The 19,659-nt window shown below is 40.4% G+C and overlaps 2 protein-coding genes across 4 annotated transcripts in view; one reads left to right on the top strand and one right to left on the bottom strand.

Annotated features, from left to right (window-relative positions):
- The window catches only part of LOC138735825 (protein CBFA2T1-like), a 221,214-nt gene that overhangs the window by 197,897 nt on the left and 3,658 nt on the right, over window positions 1-19,659 (top strand). The gene's annotated exons all lie outside the window — the stretch shown is intronic.
- The window catches only part of LOC138735826 (N-terminal EF-hand calcium-binding protein 1-like), a 134,713-nt gene continuing 130,435 nt past the window's right edge, over window positions 15,382-19,659 (bottom strand). For all 3 annotated transcript variants that reach the window (XM_069884304.1, XM_069884305.1, XM_069884306.1), the window contains one exon: window positions 15,382-16,510. In XM_069884304.1, the coding sequence (XP_069740405.1) occupies window positions 16,458-16,510 (53 nt within the window). In that variant the 3' untranslated portion in view covers window positions 15,382-16,457. The remainder of the gene's footprint in view (window positions 16,511-19,659) is intronic.

The raw sequence follows: 19,659 nt of genomic DNA, 5'->3' as shown, positions 1-19,659 counted from the left end.
CTAGTGCAATAAGGACATTCAAATAACTCTTAGACAGGTACATAGATGTGAGAAAAATAGAGGGTGCTGGTTGTGAGAGAAGGAAAGAGTCCAACTGACCTACAACCAGTCCAGATCCCTCCATTCTTCTCCCATCCATGTACCTGTCCAAAGTTTTCTTAAATGTTAACATTGATGGTGCCAATATAGAGTTACATTGCTACTGGCGAGCCAGTAGACCTCAGTAAAGATTTTAACAATGTGGTATTATTGTGTCTCCATATGTTTTATTGTACACACTGATAATGAGATGATCTTTCTTTCTCTTTTTCTTCTTCCTTTCTCTATTAAATAGGACATAAAGAGGAGAAGGGGCTGAAGGTTTTCTTGATGTTTTATATTTTTGGTATAATTGTTGATTGTTAAATATATTAAAATGATCAATAAAATATTACAAAAAAAGTTAAAATTCACCACTTCAATTTGCAGCTCGTTCCACACTCCCACCACTCTCTGCGTGAAGCTCCCCTAAACTTCTCCCCCTTCACTCTTAACCCACATCCTCTGAATCTCATGCAACCTCAGTAGGTGAAATACAAACCTTCCCTCATTCTACTAAGCTCCAGGGAATAAAGTCCTAAGTAAAACATGAAAGTCTGCAGACACTGTAGTTGAAGTAAAAACACAATGCTGGATAAACTCAGCTGGTCAAACAGTGTCCTTTTGTAGCAAAGATAAAGATAAATAGCCAACGTTTCAGGCTTGAGGCCTTCATCAAGGTACCTTATGAAAGGGCTTAAGCCTGAAACATTGGTTATGCACCTTTATCTTTGCTACAAAAGGATACTGTTTGACCAGCTGAGTTTATCCAGCACTGTGTTTTTAGATTACTGTGGAGTAGGTTTACATTGATCCACACATCATGGGCTGAAGCACCTGTACTTAGCTGTAATGCTCTGTTTTGGCCTCTGCTCTCAGTGAAGACAATATTTTATTAACCATAATTGAAAGACAAACCATAAAGTTGCGAGAAAGAACAGCTGAACATGTTCTACCTGTGTAAGGAAAGGCTCCACAGAGAGCAGTTTGTGGGACATTCCATGTCAAGTGTGTCAAAGTTAGCTTGTACAGTAATCTGAGACCCTGTGGTGGTGTTGGGCAAACAAGTTTCCAGACTATTAGATGGTATCCAAACACACTTCTCTTTAACAGGTTACACAGCAGTATGATACATTTTCCATGAAACACAGGAACAGAAAATTTGCAAGCATCCCAGTTGGGATGACAAACCCACCCACGCACCTGACACTTGATTGCAAGATAATAAGATAAAGGAACAGGAGTAGGCCATTCAGCTCATCGAGTCTGCTTTGCATCCCCATCCTGAGCTAAACTGTTCTCACATCTAGTTCGAAATTCCAGTCTTTTCTCTAAATTCCTTGATACCCCAACTAATTAGATCAATCTCCTTAAAGACCCCAATGATTGGGCCTCCAGCTGTATGTGGCAACAAATTCCACAAATCCATGACCCTCTGACTAAAGAAAATTTTCCTCATCTCTGTTTTAATTCTAAGACTGTGCCCTCTTGTCCAGGATTCACCACCAAGAGATACATCTTATTCACATCCACTCTGTCCAATCTTTTCAGCATTCTGAAAATGTTTCTGAGATCCCCTCTCATTCTTCTATAGTCCAATGAATACAGGCCAAGAGTCACTAAATGTTCCTCATATATTAGCCCTTGTATTCTAGGAATCATCCTTGTTAATCTTCTCTGAACTCTCTCCCACATCATTACATCCCTTCTAAGATAAGGGACCCAAAACTGCACACAGTACTCCAAATGATGTTGTAAATCCCCCCTCCGTTCAGCTCCAATCTCACACCCAGCCCACAGTCTAGACACCGGTGGCACCTTGGAACCCAAGATGTGTCTGCACACCCTCTTGCACTCTGCACTCCTACCTTCCTCCCCCCACCCCACTCCACCAGCAACACTGACAAGTGAGCCAAGGTTTCCGATGAAGCATGTATCAAGTTACTGGAATGTAACAGTGGTGATTCCAGCAATGGAGCTGAGGTAGAACTCCATGCAGGACAACTGGGTCGAATGAATATGAAGGCTTGGCCTTTCTGCCTGACAAAGATGGACATCTTGTGCTTGGGGAACATTGGAAATTCAGAGTGTGGAGGCTATTTCATTCTTTTCTTAAGATTTTAAAAAATATTTTATTTTTGATTTTTTTTCAAAATATACATAATAAAATTTTCAATATCACAATATATTAAAATTTTTCTTACAATCAACAACAAACTAAAGCAAAACAGTCCCTCTCTCCCCCCCCCTTCCATTCATACAAATCTACAGACCGTCAGAGCTTACATATCTTTTAAATATATACAATACAATTGGGGAAATCGTTGCATTTATAGTAATTCTTCTTCTTTTTAATTACTGTAGCTGGGCCCCTATGCGGTCCAGATCTGGCTGCCAGACCTTTACAAAAGTTTCATATTTACTCTTTAAATGTTATGTGATTTTTTTTCCCCATAGGTAGACAGCTGTTCATTTCCACAGCAAAGTGTCTAGTTCTATCCTTTCTCTCTCTTCTAGTTTTGGAAGTTCAACTTTCGACAACACTTCTTCCATTTCATTCTCATTTCCTAGTAATTCTGATTTGTATAATTTTGTGTAGTATTGTCTAAAAATATCATTGATTTCCTTTAGTTTATATGCTAGAGTGTCTGTCTCTTTTTTTATAGCATTTATCATTCATGATTTCTCCTCTGCTTCGTACAGCCAGGATAAAACTTTGTGCACCCATTCACACAACTCATAGTATTGTTGTCTAGTTTTTAATATAGTATTTTCTGTTCTATATGTTTGTATTGTATTATATCTTAGCTTTTTATTCTCCAGTAATCTGCATTCTTCTTGTAACCCTGTTCCTTGAATTTTTTTTCTAACTCTATGATACTTTCTTCAAACTATTTACTTCTCCCATATATTCTCTCTTAAGATTCTTTGTATTAGATATAATTTGTCCCCTCAAATATGCATTGAGAGTGTCTCATATTAAAAAAAAATTAATGTTAGTAGACAGATGATTTGTTTCACAAAATATTTCTGTCTCTTTATAAACTCACAGAAGTCTGTTCTTTTAAGTAGTATGGTATTAAGATGCCATCTGTACACATTTTCTTGCTTTTCCATTATTCCAATAGTTAATGTTAGTGGTGAGTGGTCGGATAGAAATCTCGTTAGATATTCTGTTTTTATCACTCTACTTTTTAACTGGGCAGACATTAAAAATAAGTCAAATCCTTGTATGTGAATCGTGCACCCTTGAGTAAAAGGAGTAGTCTCTCTCTGTGAGATTTAATTGCCTCCATATATTAATAAGATTTAGATCCTTCAAATATGAAATTGTGGTTTTTGCTGCTTTCACCTTCATTACTGCTCTTGCAGATTTATCTAGTATTGGGTCCAAGCAAAAATTTAAATATCCTCCAACAAATATATTTTGTCTTCCTTTTGCAATTTTTAAGAAGGTGTCCTTCATAAAGGCTTCATCATCATAATTTGGAGCATTAATATTCATAAATGTATATGCTTCTCCATAAATTTTAGAATGTACATACCATCTGGCTTGATCAATTGGAGGTGTCTTCTCTTGCCTTTGAACCAAAAGATGATGATATTATTTGTCTTACCCATGGTCTTTTTAATTTATCATGTTCCAATTTAGTAAAAGATTGTATCCGCTTTTAATTTCTTTTGGAATGCCAAGGCTTTTTCCTCTTCACCGTCTTGTTTATCCTGTTAATATTAAGACTAATAAAACTTTAGTGTTTTATCCATACCATTTTTCAAACAAATATTGTATAACAATAAAATCTTTCCAAAATCTTTTATAAATACTGTAACATTACCTTTTCGAGAAACATTTCCCTTTTAAGAAATATTTCCTTTTTCATTTCACTTGTAAGAAACATACACATTTCCCCTTTAAGAAACACACACATCCCTAGCTCTGACGGTGACGTTAACAATAGAACCTGGAAGCCTGCTGTATCTTCTGAAGAAGAAGACCCCCTCCCTTTAGCGCCAACTTTTAAAATTGCTGCTCTCCCTGGCGCCATTTTCTCCCTTAAATCGGAGTTCCCATCCTGCTACTCTCTTCACCTCTTCCCTTTCTTTCCAGAACTCTCCATGTAAATTACAATGATTTTTCTTTTAGCAGTAAAAACAAGACGGTTCAGTACAGTACGACTAAATAAAAATTTTAAAAACGCGTCTTTCAGTTAGTCCCGTTTTGAAATGGTCTTTTCAGTCTTCTCATCTGGCGACTTTAATCTTTTCATAGCTTTCTTAAAAATTCTTCCACTTCTTCTTTGTTCTTGAAAATTCGTCGATTGCCTTCTGAGACATCCACCCTCAACGTCGCTGGATAAATCATTGAATATTTAAAGTTTTTAGATGACAGTTGTCTCTTTACTTCGTCAAGCTCCTTCCTTTATTTGACCAAGGCAGGGCTAAAGTCCTGAAAAAGCATTACCTTTGTATTGTTCACCACTAAGGGCCATTATTATTTTTTAAAATATTTGTATACTGCTCCCAAGATCGCATCCCTCTCCTGGTAACTTAAAAGTCTTACCAGGACTAGTCATAGTCGCTGTTCACCGGTTCTTCTGGGTCTGAGGGTCCGGTGAGCCCTTTCAATTTGGAATTTGTCCTAGCATTTGTGGGATCCATGTTTCAAAGAAGCTCACCACATCTTTCCCCTCGATGCCTTCTCTCAGTCCAATAATTCTTACTTTGGTCCGTCTGTTGAAACTTTCCATATGGTCGATCTTGTCCATCAGTCCTTTCTTGACTGTGTCCCATGTAGTTGATTTTTCTTCTAGAGCCTTTAGCCTATCTTTTGTTTTGTCCAGCTCAGCCTCCACTTGACTCATTCGTTCCATTAAATCTTCCACGATTTCTTTACTTTCCAATTTCTTTTTCGATATGTCGCTTATCGCTGATTCAACACTCGTGAAACGAGTGTACAAAGTTTCCATCTTGTTCAGGATGGTGGCTATATCTTGGGCTGACCCCCCCCCCCCCAAGCTCTGCTGGGTTCACCCAGTCCCAAGGCCCCTCCTGAGCTGCTCCTCATTGGGCTTTCACTCATTGTTTCCTGGTTGAGCTGTTGCTTCTTCAGTTTTGGTTTATCCATTTTTGACAATAAAATTCTGGTTTTTGAGCTTTCAAACCATCTTTTTAATACTTTTTATGGAGAGCTCTTTCAAAACAAGTCTGCTCAGATCCTCAGCATGGCCACACCCCCTTAATATTACTATTAAATTTTACATAAGCAGATATTTTCAGAAAATTTGTAAAATATGCAAGAGATATCAAATATAAAGAAATCAAGACATCTATAAAGTAACAAAACATTTTTCAATTTAGTCCTGAATATTATATTTTCATTTTATCCCCATGTCTTGAGCCCATTACCAAGTTCTATAATTAAAGTATTCCTTATGCCTGGAGTAATATAATAAAGTGTTGGAAGACAGGTTTTATATTAAAACTAGAGGTTCTGAAAATAGTTCCAGAGGCTATTTCCATGACATTCTGAAAAAATTACAAAGGTGGATTCACAGGATCTGGAATTGGACCTTTTGGGGAACATTATGGACGAGTGTTTTAAACTGTCCAAGTAGCAAATTCAATTTGTGAAGGTTGCCTTGGCGGTAACCAGAAAATGTATGGCGGTTACATGGAAGTCCGACTCCCAACTAAATATTACATGATGGAATGTGGAGATACAGATTTGTATTCCCCTGGAGAAAATCATGTACAATTTAAGGAGGAAATATGATACATTCATTAGAGTGTGGCAACCTTTTCTGAAATATATTGGTATGCAGATATGACTATCTCCCTTCGGGACAATCCGTCCCAGCAGGGAAATGATTAAGATCAAGGAACTGGGATGTGACACAAACAACGTGCTCTGATAGTCATTTTTTTCTTTTTATTCCTTACCTTTGGTTTTTCAGTTACTTTGGATGGGTTTTGTTTTTGTCTCTCCCAGGCTTTTTTCTAGATTTCTTAATGGGTTGTTGACCCCCACCGGTATTTGTGTTTTTCATATCTGTTAATTTATGTGACTTTATTCATCTTCAGTCAAGAAAGGACTGATGGACAAGATCGACCATATGGAAAGTTTCAACAGACGGACCAAAGTGACTTTATTGCATCGGGGGAATGGGGAGGAGTGAGAAGGGGGTGGGGGGAAATAAAAATAGATTCTGTATGTTATACTGGTGTTGGAAGAGATTGTATTGTGCGTTTGAATTTGTATGAGTGCATGAAAATCAAAAATAAAATATTTAAAAGAGGCTACTTCCATGATTATTCCAACAGGTCCATTCACCTTGCTGGATAACAGGCCTGAGTAACTCCTCAGTACAGGTGATTCTCTATGACGGGAGGCTTGCATTCCTAGGAAACAGTCCATATTACGATTTCAAAATCCCAAAGCTACATCTGCAGGTTAAAATAAAACATTTTTTTTCTTTCATTTATACCCTATCTATTAGGACAAGAGGGCACAACAGGATTGAAGGGTGTTCACTTTGGAGAGAAAAGCAGAGGAATTTCTTCAGCCAGAGGGTGGCAAATCCATGGAATTTGTCAATTGTGGAGGCATTTAGGGCAGAGATTGTTAGGTTCTTGATTAGCCAGGACATCAAAAGGCACATAGGGAGAAGGTCGGGCAGTGGGGCTGAGTGGGAAAATGATATCCTATTTGGGCTATTTGTACTCTTAAGTCCTATGATCTTATTTTGCTTGAACACATTTTATTCCATATGCCAGAACTTTGGGAAGTGATTATGAATTCCATCAGGGTGGATTTTTGTGAACTAAGATGCTGGAATGCAGCAGTCTCATGCACGAAGTAACAGCCATTCACAGAGGTTTGAAGTGAAGCGCTTGGAACAGTGACACCACACGCAATCCAGGGACTTGCAGAACAAGTTGGTACAGGGAGGGACCCAGTTTATGTAGCTTCAGTTTGTTCAATTTACAAGGATCATAGATTCATAGAAAATTACAATGCACAGAACAGGCCCTTCAGCCTTTCTAGTCTGTGTCAAACCATTTTTCTGCCTAGTTCCACTGACCTGCACCGTCCATATCTTTCCATGCCTCTCCCATCCATGTACCTATCCAAACTTTTATTAAATTATGAGCCTGCATTCCCTGCCTCATCTGGCAGCTGGTTCCACACTCCCACCACTCTCTGTGTGAAGAAGTTCCCCCTAATGTTCTCCTTAAATTTTTCCCCTTTCACCTTTAACCCACGTCCTCTGGCTTGGATCTCACCCCACCTCAAAGGAAAAAGCCTACTTCCATATACTCATAATTTGCTGTACTTCTATCAAATCTCCCCTCATTCTTCTAAGCTCCAGGGAATAAAGTCCTAAGAAAAACAATGAAGTCCGCAGACACTGTGGTTGAAGTAAAAACACAATGCTGGAGAAACTCAGCTGGTCAAACAGTATCCTTTATATTGCAAAGATAAAGATAAATAGCCAACGTTTTGGGCTTGAGCCCTTCATCAAGTTTTGGAAAAATGTTGCAAGGTGCCCGATAAAAATGGTAAGGGGGGAGGGGCAGGGAGAGGATCATAGTCTCAAAGGCAGGAGGTAATAAGTGGATAAGGGAGGGAGAGCACACAAGCAAGCAGTGGGAGAGGGAAGGGGTAGAGAACTGGAGGAAAGAAAACAAAGGGAAAGGAAAGGGAGTAGGCTAGTAGAAACTGGAGAAGTCAATGTTAATGCCATCAACATCTGTTGTATGTGTATTGTAGAGGAACACGAGGCCTCTCTGTCAGAAACCTAGTCTCATCACCTGCCAATCAAGGTCGGACTCCGGCTACCCAGACTCAGGACTCAGGCCATTGTTGGCCCAATTAAAGTGATTCGGTGTCATAATTGGGCCAGGTGCCCAGCTCAGAACAGTATAACCATCGAAGCGTGCCACATTTTTTTCTCTCTGCCTCTTGGTCCAAGTCCCTGCCAGGTCATTGCTGGAGGAGTTGTGAGTAGGGTGTGCACTATTCTGATTTGAGCCATAGTACTGCGATAGATCAGTGCTTGCAGAGATCTGCACCCCTGTTGGGACAGGGAATCGGGAGTGTGTTTGGAAGTCCCTGTATGTGAAGTGTGTACACGTGCAACCATCAGTATCAGAGTCCTTTGTGTGTGATGTACCTGCTTATACTGTTCTAGATTTTGTCTCTTACTGTGTAGAAGATAGGCAGCCATTGGGATCGGAATTCAAACTGGATCAATGTGAATGTCTATATAGTTATTTAGCAGTAATTAAGTATTGTTTGATGTCTTCCTCCATTTGTCTTCCATGTCCTTAATAATGTTACCTTTGATTGTGACACATGCCCAGACTCGTCTTTCTGTGAACCCAACAAGCTTGTTATTTTCCCAACACAACAACAAGCTAACATCAACTCCTTACCTGTTTTACCTTTCCCTGTTACTCAGTTCTTCATTGACTCACAGTGACCTGGACTGTAAATCTCAGCCTGTCTCTTGGAATAAAAAGCTGTTTCAATTTACCTCACCAGCCTGCTTCAAAAACGAAAGAGGAAAGGTTTGTTTGATGAAAGAGGCAGGGAAGAAGTAACTTTGAAACGCAGCGAAGCTACACTCCACCACCTGATATACTGCTGCAGAAATACTGATGGATAGAAAACTCAGAACTACTGAATCTCAATGAGCCTGTTTTAGAAGGGAAGGTGACCACAAGGGGAAGTGGATCAGTTTACATGATTGAGTTTGAATGATACGGTTAATGATGAGGAAATTGGATATGGAAGAAACCATGGAGATTCACTGTTCTGAGAATTGTCTCATAAAAGACAGTGAGAAAGTCCAGCATTCCTGTGTCTGTACGATCACAGCATCTGCAAACTTCAGTGTTTCACTTCGATCTTTTGATCCCCGCTCACAATACTTGGCAGAATTCAAGACAAGGGGGAACACAAGAAGTACAAATGCTCGAGTAAAGCTGGAGGGATTCAGCAGGCCATGAAGATAATATTTTGGGTCAGGCCCCTTTAGTGAGACCAAGGTGGGAAGGGAGTGATGGCAAGCATAAAAAAGGGTAAAGGAAAGGAGACAAGAGGTGATGGGATAGAAGTAGGTGGGAAAGATTGAACGAGATGGGGAGGGAATCAAAGAAAAGATTTTGAGAAAAAAATGAGAACGGCAGCAGGTAGAGATAGGGGTCGGAGATACCTAAAGGGCAGGTGTGGTGGGGGCCCATGCTTGTGCTCTTAGCTCTTTTCTCCAAATCTGGGCTGTCGCCATGCCTGCCTTCCTTTTGGATATGTGGAATAACGCCTTGCTCCAACCCTATCTTATCCAACCCTTTCCCCATGACTTCATGGACAGCTTTGATGTTCCCTCTTGAACCTGTGCTGAACTCAATTTTATTAACTTCATCTGTACAAAGTGAAGGGAGGAAAGTTTAGAGGAGACATTAGGGGGATGTTTTTACACAGAGAGTTGTGGGTGCCTGGAATGCATTGCCAGGGGTGATGGTGGAGGCTGGTACAATAGGGGGATTTAAGAGTCTCTTAGACAGGAAGAAAGAAAAATGAGGAAGGGAGGGTTTTGTTTTGTTTTAGAATATATGGTATATATAGGTCAACACAACATCGAGGGCTGAAGGGCTGTACTGTGCTTTGATGTTCTATGTTCTTTGATCACTGCCATATTCCACCCAGCACTCAATTTATGTGGACTGTTTCTCACACCTCTCTCACCTTTCTGGACTTCCCTGTCTCCATCTTAAGAGACAAATGATTCATGAAAATCTCTGACAAACTGACTGACTCACAATGAACTGGACTGTACATCTTCCCAATCTATCTATTGGAAGAACAATATTCCTTTCTTCCAATTCCTCCACCACATCTGTTTCTGGGATGCCTTCCATTTGGAAACGTCCCCTTTCTTCTCCCAGGCTGTCATTAATAAAGCCCCTCCTCGCATCTCTTCCATTTCATGCATATCTGCTTTCACCCTGCCTCAGATTAAAGACAAGAGTTCTTTTGGTCCTCATTTTCCTCTCCACCAGCCTCCTGTTTTCCAACACTTCCACCAATGTCAACATGATCCCGCTTCCAGCCACATATTCTCCTCGCATCCTCCTGCCCCTTTTCCCATTTTCTCAGGGATCATTTTAGTCTGCTCTTCCCTCCCCACCAACTCTTCCACCCCCTTAGGCACCTCCCACAAGAACCACAGAAATCGCAAAACTTAACACTACAGGTTGAATGAGCTGCCAGATGGAGTGGTAGACGCGGGCTCAATTTTGACATTTAAGAAGAGTTTGGGCAGGTACATGAATGGGAGGGGTATGGAGCGATATGGTCTTGCTGCAGGCTAATGGGAACTAGGCTGAATAATAGTTTAGCATGGACAAGATGGACTGAATGGCCTGTTTCTGTGCTATAGTGCTCTCGAGTGCTATGGTTCTATCTCCTCCCTGACCTCCATCCAGGGAGCTTGGGATGATGATGGTTTTGACTGAAGATTGTGTGGCTGCAGAGTCTGCGAGAGAGCTGGAGGCAAAGCCATGGACATTCAGTGACTCTGGCGGGACTCTCTTTTGCTTCTCTTTCTCTGTCTGTAAAAGGCACTGGGCAATTTTTGCTGCTAGCGAATCTTTATCTCCCTTACGATAGACTAAAGGAAATTTTGTGTAATATAACATTTTCTGTTATGTAACATGAAAATAAAACAATCTTGATCTTGACTTATGTGTTTTTACAAAACTTGCAATCAGATCAAATCTAGTTTCTTTGGGTTGTGAACAATAACTGATGCCCTATCGTTGTCATCCCTCCCAGAATTTATATCAAGTGTTTCTTCAAACAGCAACAATTTGTGTGTAAAGTTCAAGAGAAATGGGTGAAGAACCTTCAAATGAACCCTCCCACCCCTAAAATATATCATATTCAACAGTGGAGTTTGTCATAACTTATTGGACTCAGGAACCATCTGTGTTAAAAAAAAATACGATGGGGCATCATAATAGCATTAACCAATGTGTATTCAGGGTTAAATAAGGAGCGGGACCCTGACATCCAATGCGGCGGTTTATTACTGATATTACATTGTTTCACTCACAGATAAACATTCTATCACACTCGCAAATGTGTGAAGAAACTCACAGAATCTCTGCCAGAACAATGCCTGGGTTTTTATTTCATTGTATTGAGTTCATTTCTGCACTTGCTGGCAGTCTTCCTGCTTTGATCACCAGATGAAGGGCAATTGATTGGCTTCCCTGCCTGCCTTCAATTTCAACTTGTCAAATATTTGTGCTGGCTGAACTGATAGTCAGAAAGTTAGACCCAGCAACAGAATCTCAGTGGAGTGACTGAGACCACATGCAAGTTGGAGGAACAACACCTCGTGTACCATCTGGGCATCCTCCAAGCAAGATGGCATTAACATCAACCTCTCAGGTTTTCATTAGCCACCCTATGTCTCCTTTCGCCTCTCTCTCTCCCCCTTCATCTCCTTGACTACTCCAGCTCTGCACTCCCAAAGCCACCCCTTTCCATGACCAATTCACTCCCTTCCTCCTCTCCCTGTCCGATTATGGCCTTTTGCCTGTAAAGTCTGTGCTCCTCCCCCTGACCTTTCTTCCCTTCCCTCCCCAGGCATCTGCCTCTTTTTTGCTCTACCATGACAAAGGGTTCAAGCCCGAAATGTTGGTTATGCATCTTTACCTCTTATGGTTGCCGAGTTACTCCAGCATTTCTGTTTTAACAGAATCTCAGTGTCAGAAAAGTACCTTCTTAATCCAGTGGAGTATGATCACGGAGTGATTCCGTTACTGGGTTAGCACCCAGAATTAGATCCTCCAATCCATTGCAAATTAGGAAGGTAAATTGAATAAATCAAATAAATTGATATTCAGAGAAACAACTACAGATACTGGAATGTTGAGTGAACAAAGAGAAGCCAGAGGGACTCAGCAGGTCAATCAGCGTCCATGGAGAGAAAAGGTTAAAGATTTGGGCCTTTAGATCAAAACAGATAATGGCTTGAAAAATTTGTATAAAATGAATTACCTCCCTTGCTTAAAAAATTTGAGGAAGACTTAAATAAATGGAAAACTCTCCTGTAACTTTGATCGAGAGTTAACTGTATTAAAATGAATATATTTCCGTGCATACAGACTTTTCAATACCATACCATTACCACAGAAGTGTTTTTTTTTTTAAATTGAATAATTAGGAAGTTTCTTTGGAAAGGTAAATTATCCAGAGTCTCCATGAAAAAATTAACTTGGAGATATCGTATGGGGCGGGGTTGCAACTCCCAAATTTTAAATATTATTATTGGGCAGACTAGATGAAATTTGTCACTTCTCTCTTTGATGGAAGAGACAAGCCTTCATGAGTGGAAAATGAACTGCACAAAGTTGGAGAGAGAGAGAGTAGCAGATCTTGTATATGAATGGGACACTTAATCTATTTCTGGTGGAAAGGAAGCTCCTTTAAATAGTTGGTACAAATGGAATAATGTAATTGGATCAAAAGGAAAAATATATCCAAAAATGCCCTTGACTCAAAATAGATTCATTCATTTAACAATGGATAATAAAATTCTATATACATGGTCCCATAAAGGGATCAGGAATGCGGAAGATTGTTATCTGCAAGTGCAACTAATGTCATTTGAACAGTTAAAAAAATAAATATAATATTCTTAATAATACAATCTTCTGCTACTTTCAATTAAGAGCTTTTTTCAGAGATGACTTAGGACCAACCATGATGTTACCAGAGTGCAGTGAAATGGAGATTCTGATTTGAAAGGGGAACACAAGAAAGTTTACAGCTGTAATGTATTTCTTAATTCAATCAGGCACTCCTAAACTGAAGTTATATAAATCAAAACTAAGATGGGAATCAGACTTGAATATTAATATTGATGAAAAGAATTGGTCTGATTTATGTCAGGACTGCATGACCAATACAATTAATGTAAAATATAGACCGGTGCAATATAAGTTTTTGCATCAACTATATCTTACCCCGCAGAAATTAAATTCTAATATATCAGATATGTTTTAGATGCGGTGAAGAAATAGGAACCTTTTTACACTCCTCTGGTTGTGCACTGAAGTGAAACATCTGTTTTAGGTGAGTGGAGAAAAGGTTAAGGTGATATCAGAGGTAGTTATTTTTTCATACAGAGTGTTGGGCGCCTGGAATGCATCTTCTCTGAACCCTCTCCATTGCCAGCACATCCTTTCTTAAATAAGGAGCTCAAAACTGTACCCTGTACTCCAAGTGAGGCCACAACAGTGCCTTATGAAGCCTCAACCTTGAAGTGAAGGCCTGTGTACTCCAGTCCTTCCCAGCAGCAACATGGGCGTCAGGTTTAAGACCAGCATTGTATGCTGTGATTTAGCTTGTGAGAATTGCTAAGTTTTTAATTTAAAATATTTTTATTAGACATACAGCACAGTAACAGGTCCTTCCGGCCCACATGCCCTTGTCATCCAAAAATCCAAATTAACCTACAACCCCAGTATGTTTTGAACGGAGGGAGGAAACCGGAGCTCCCGGAAAAAACCCACGCAGACATGTGAAGAACGTACAGACTCCTTACAGACAGCGCTGGATTTGAACCCACGTTGTTAGCACTGTAAGAGTGTTGTGCCAACTGCAACACTAACCGTGCTGCCATTAAGTGTTGTAATTGATTCACCAGAACGTGGACACTGAGAATGGTATTGATTATTCTCCATCCTTAATTCTGAATAACCTTCATAATTCAAGGACAATTAAGGATGGACAATAATCACTGGCATTGTTAGTGGTGTCCACGTTCTGGTGAATTAATTAAAACACTTGGCAATTTCTCACATGTTAAATCACGGCCTATAATGCTGTTGTAAAACCTGATCTCCATGTTGTTGCTGGGAAGAACTGGAACAGGAACAGGTAACAGAGGAAGGATTCATGGGCCTTCACTGTGGGCCATGATGCAGGAATAATTTCTGTCGAGGAGAAACTGTGCATCAAAGTTCTCAGACATTCATTTGCTGATTCTGAAACACTGTAATGTGACCAATCAGATGGAGGGATTGTAAACCGTTGTGAGCATAAAGTGCAGATATGGCCTCAACTTCTGCCAAACTGTGGACTAGCTTCAATGTTGTTTTGTTATTTAGGGAATACAAATAAAATAACTATACATCTCCAACCAGTTCTCTGGTTTGGGATAACCCTGTGCAGCAGTTTCCCAAGCTCTTCCCTGTCCCATGCCTCAACTATCCAGAAGTTAAATACTGCAGATGTTGGTAGTCTGAAATTAAAAGTAGAAAATGCTGGAAATGCTCGGTGGACTGGGCTGCTTCTGTGGTGGGAGAAATGCTTGAGGTAAAAGACAGTTTAAGAGAACAAGAAGGAAGGTTTTGTAACTGAAAACACAGAATTGCTGGAGGAACTCAGTCAGACGCAGCGTCTAAAGGAGATAAAGACACGTAACTGATGTTTCGGGCTTGAAATGTTCTTCAAGGTACAAGCAAAGAACAGGAAGGCATCAGAATAAAGACTGGCGGGGACGGGGTGGGGTCTAGACCAACAAAGTGTGCTAATTGGATATGATAAGAGGAGAGGTAAGAATTGATTTTGGATCTGTGAAAGCAGAGGGGGGAAAAAGAAACAGTGAGAGACAGAGCTGGGGATGGAGGGGAAGGTGACAGGAGGAAGAAGAATGGGGGAGGGGGTTTAATGGAAACTGGAGAAGGTTTTGTTAACTGCCTGGGACCCACTACATGACACATGGGGGTGGTGCTGGCAGAGAGGGAAAAGGGAAGCTGATGAATATCAAAGGGTCTGTCTGGAGATTAATGAGACTCCATTACTTCTGAGTGCTGTGTACAGCAACTGCACACATCTGACTCCCTGCAACAACAAAAAAAATTATGGAATTAGCATAAACAAGACGATGATGTCTACACCCTGGATCAGGTACTGGGATGGGACCAGTATGGTTCCTGACGGATGTTATTCTTCACATGAAAGGGAGTCAAAGGAGCTCTCCCCATGTTGCTTAAAAGGTGACCAAGGCAATGGGACAACGTGGACATCACCTTCATGTGTGGGCACCATTTTCCCCTACCCCCACTCCAGATGACTGCCGACTCTGCCTTGGTCCTGTGTCAAGTGTGGCTGTGAGGTACGACGATCAAAGCAGGCAGCTTGGTACACATCACATATAGACAAACACAGCTGTCAGCGAGGGGATGCAATGATCCTCAATAATCAAGACACAGGATGCAAGACACTGACTAGGAATCGAGAGCCTTTAATAGACATTTCATTGGGGATCTCAGTATAATGTGCTCCTAGTTTTATTTGTGTGGATGTTTAACAAAAGTTGCAGGTCATAAGATATGAAACCTTACATTGGTAAGGGATGAAACTTGCCGTGTGTTACTTGTGTTCTGCACACGACCGACACCATTAAATAATCCAGTGTGCCAAAGGGAATTACACCAGCGTCTGACTGGTCGACATCCCGGCGAACAGAATTTCACCAGAAAATGAAAAAGAAACCGCTGGAAACACTGAGCAGGTTGGGCAGCGTTCGCGGAGAGAGAAAAACAGAGTTTGCATTACCGGTGTGTGACCCTCCATCCAATGAAAGGTCTGGGATCCTTTCTCCGAGCCTGAAATGCTAACTCCTTCTCTATCGACAGATACTGCCAGGCTTGCTGGGCGTTTCCATTTTAAATAGCCAACTATCTTGAGGAGTTTGTTTTTCACCCAGAAACGATTGCTCGTGCAACCTAACCCAGGTTAAATGTATGATTTCTTGAAGAGCAACTGGCCCCAATGGAATCAATTTTTCAGTTCTGGTGCAGACACACTCCTTCAGCAATTGATAAGAAATACTGTGGCAGCATAAAGCAGAGGGAAGCCATTTTATCATCTTACATTGAACTAATCTCACTGCTCCACTGTAGCGTTGCAAATTCTAATTCCCACAAATTATACAACAGTTGACATTAAATATACGTGTTGACTTCACTTCATTTTCATTACATTACAAAGCAAATTAGCGCAGCGCTGTGGTCAGGAATTAGCAGAGAGGTGGATTACTGCAGACAGACAAACCATCTTGACTTTTAGTCACACTTGGGGGGGGGGGCCGCATGTCAACTGCACCCCATCTGCATTTCACATTAAATAATTCCAGTAGTTAAATTACACAGTAGCGACTTGTCATCGAGAATGCAGCTCCTTCTGAAGTGATCGTCTTGGCAGTGTGTTGGAATGGTATTGTCGGCTCCAGAGGCAACCATCAGACATTCTTGCGGATGATGCTTTGCTGAGAACGTCCTCAAGGGTGACGTTGCTCTCAAATGCGAAGGGTCCCGTTGTTGTTCTTCTTGGTTATGATCCACCAGGGGGCTGCAAATGGACAGATGGGCATTACCACCCTCTCTGACACCAACGTCAGGAAAAGCTGTACATTTTTGAACAGTACTTTTCTCTATACCCTGCACATTTATTATATAACACTGGTCCTTATAATGTTATGTATTTATTTGCTTATTACAGTAAAATCCCCATTATCTGGAATTCAAGCAACCAGCCGTCTCAAGTAACCAGCCAAAATAAATCGCAAAAATAGGTAAAAGAGTTTAAAATTGGCGTGCCATCTCAAGCAACTGGAAAAATGACTTATCCAGTATTTACCAATTCCCATAGGTGCTGGATACCGGGGATTTTACTGTATTGCATGTGGGTATGGTACGACATCAGAAACCTTGGCAAACATCTACAGATCTATAGTGGAAAGTGTGTTGACTGGCTGTATCACGGCCTGGTATGGGATCACCAATACTTCTTTTTTTTTTTTTTTTTTTTTTTTTTTTTTTTTTTTTTTTTTTTTAAATTTTTTTATTTTTCACACCATAAATCACATTAGCCATGATATACACTATTTCTTTTCACACATATACAGTGACTTTTTCTCCCCCCCCCCTTTCCTCCCAAACCACCCCCCCACCCCCCCCTCTCATCCATTTTAGGTATACAATCTAGGTTGCATTAATCCAGTCAGACAATGTTGTCATTCAACAAAATTACACCAGAAATTCTACTGAGTCCATTCTTTTCTTTCCTTCTCCTTCTATCAACTTAGGTAATGTTTGTCCCCGGTAGGTTTTCGCTATTGTATTTAATGTAAGGCTCCTATACTTGTTCGAATATTTCAATATTATTTCTTAACCAATATGTTATTTTTTTTTCTAATGGAATACATTTATTCATTTAAATTTGGTAGTTTCTTCCTTTTAATTTGGTTATGTATTCCATTAATATTTAAAGACATATAGTTCAGCGTAGCCCTTTTATATTTTGTTTATCTTCTCTTTCTGTTTTTCCATCATTACCTTTCCTCCTTTTCCATTTCTGTTTTCTTATTTTCAACTCTTCATAAGACAACATTCCTACAACATCTAACATTTTCCTTATTCTCCTATTTCTATCTTATTTATCCCCAATCTCCCCTTCACCTCCTGAGTTGTCCTTTATCCCTTGTCGGACAACCACATCTCCCCTCTCCATTTGGATTTGCGAATCCACTCGCAAGCGTCAACTGATTGTGCAGTGACCGCTATTTCCCCCCACCCCGCCTCCCCCAGAAAAGATTTCACTTTTCATATGTCACAAAGGTCCCTCTTTTAATTCCCTCCTTATTCTCTCTATTCCATTACCTTCCCTTATTAATTCTTGTCTATACTATCTATATTTTCCTCTAAGTACAGATACATTCATGTATGCTCATTGTCTCTATTCACTCTTATACCTCTTTACCTGCATACATATCAATCGTGATCATTTTTACTCTCATTACCCGTCTTCTTCCCTCAGTCTATTTTTGTCTTTACCCACATACATATCAGTCGTGATCATTTTAACTCTCATTACCCGTCTTCCTCCCTCAGTCTATTTTTGTAATTGTTCTGCAAATTTTCGTGCTTCTTCTGGATCCGAGAATAGTCTGTTTTGCTGTCCTGGAATAAATATTTTCAATACCGCTGGATGCTTTAGTATAAATTTATACCCTTTCTTCCATAAAATCGCCTTTGCTGTATTGAACTCTTTTCTCTTCTTTAGGAGTTCAAAACTTATATCTGGATAAATGAAGATTTTTTGCCCTTTATACTCCAGTGGTTTGTTGCCCTCTCTTACTTTTTCCATTGTCTTCTCCAGTACCTTTTCTCTTGTAGTATATCTTAGGAATTTTACTACAATAGATCTTGGTTTTTGTTGTGGTTGTGGTTTAGAGGCCAATACTCTATGTGCCCTTTCTATTTCCATTTCATGCTGTAGTTCTGGACATCCTAGGGTCTTAGGGATCCACTCTTTTATAAACTCCCTCATATTCTTGCCTTCTTCATCTTCCTTAAGGCCCACTATCTTTATGTTATTTCTTCTGTTATGGTTTTCCATTGTATCTATTTTTTGAGCTAGTAGTTCTTGTGTCTCTTTAGTTTTTTTATTAGATTTCTCCAATTTCTTTTTTAAGTCTTCTACCTCCATTTCTGCTGCTACTGCCCGCTCTTCCATCTTGTCCATTTTTTTTCCCATTTCTGTTAAGGTCATCTCCATTTTAATTATTTTCTCCTCTGTGTTGTTTATTCTTTTTCTTAAATCCTTAAATTCCTGTGTTTGCCATTCTTTAAATGATTCCATGTATCCTCTAATAAGAGCAAGTATATCCTTTACCTTGCCTCTCTTTTCTTCTTCTATTTCACCATACTCTTCCTCTTCTTCTTCCTCTGAGTTGACCATCTGTTGTTTCTTTGTTGCCCTTTCCTCCTCTTCTATCTTGTTTCTATTGTCTTCTGTGGTCTCTTCTTGCTGCAGGTGTTCTGCAGCTGTCGTTGCCGGCTGTGGAGATCGACTCCCCAGCTGGTCCCCCCTCCCGTCGGTGTGTTTTGTTTCATTCGCATCGCGCATGCGCGAAACTTCGCGCATGCGCGTTTGCGCACTTTTGTTCGGCTCAGCGAGCCATTTTTGTAGTCCATTATTTACCGACCTGAGGGAGCGGGTTTCTCTCTCCGCAGCGGGCCTCTTCGGACAGGTAAGGCCTTCACCTTTTTCCTCCTTTGTCTTCTCTTCCTCTCTTCTTACCGTTGCTTTCGACTTTTCTTTTTTTGTCGCCATCTTCTTTCCACCTTTATACTCACTTTTCTGTAACTTTTATTTCTGTGCCTTTGTGTTTTCTCTTGTTTTTCCCGACTTTTCTGGAGAGGGCTGGAGTTCACCGTCCGGCCACTACTCCATCGCGTGACTCCTCGGATCACCAATACTTCTGACTGGAAAGCCCTCCAAAAGGTACTGGACACAGCACAGGTAAAACTCTCCCCACCATTGAGAAAATCTACAGGGAAAGCTGACGTCAGAGAACAGCAGCAATCGTCAAGGATCCACATCACCCAGCACACACTCTGTTCTTGCTGCTCCAATCAGGAAAGGGGTCTAGGTGCCACTAGACTTGTTCGGGAACAGTTGCTACCCCTCCACCATCAGACTCCTCAACAACAAAC

This window comes from Narcine bancroftii, chromosome 6, assembly GCF_036971445.1.
Source record: "Narcine bancroftii isolate sNarBan1 chromosome 6, sNarBan1.hap1, whole genome shotgun sequence".
Lineage (NCBI taxonomy): Eukaryota > Metazoa > Chordata > Chondrichthyes > Torpediniformes > Narcinidae > Narcine > Narcine bancroftii.
This window is presented reverse-complemented; position numbering and strand designations above follow the sequence as displayed.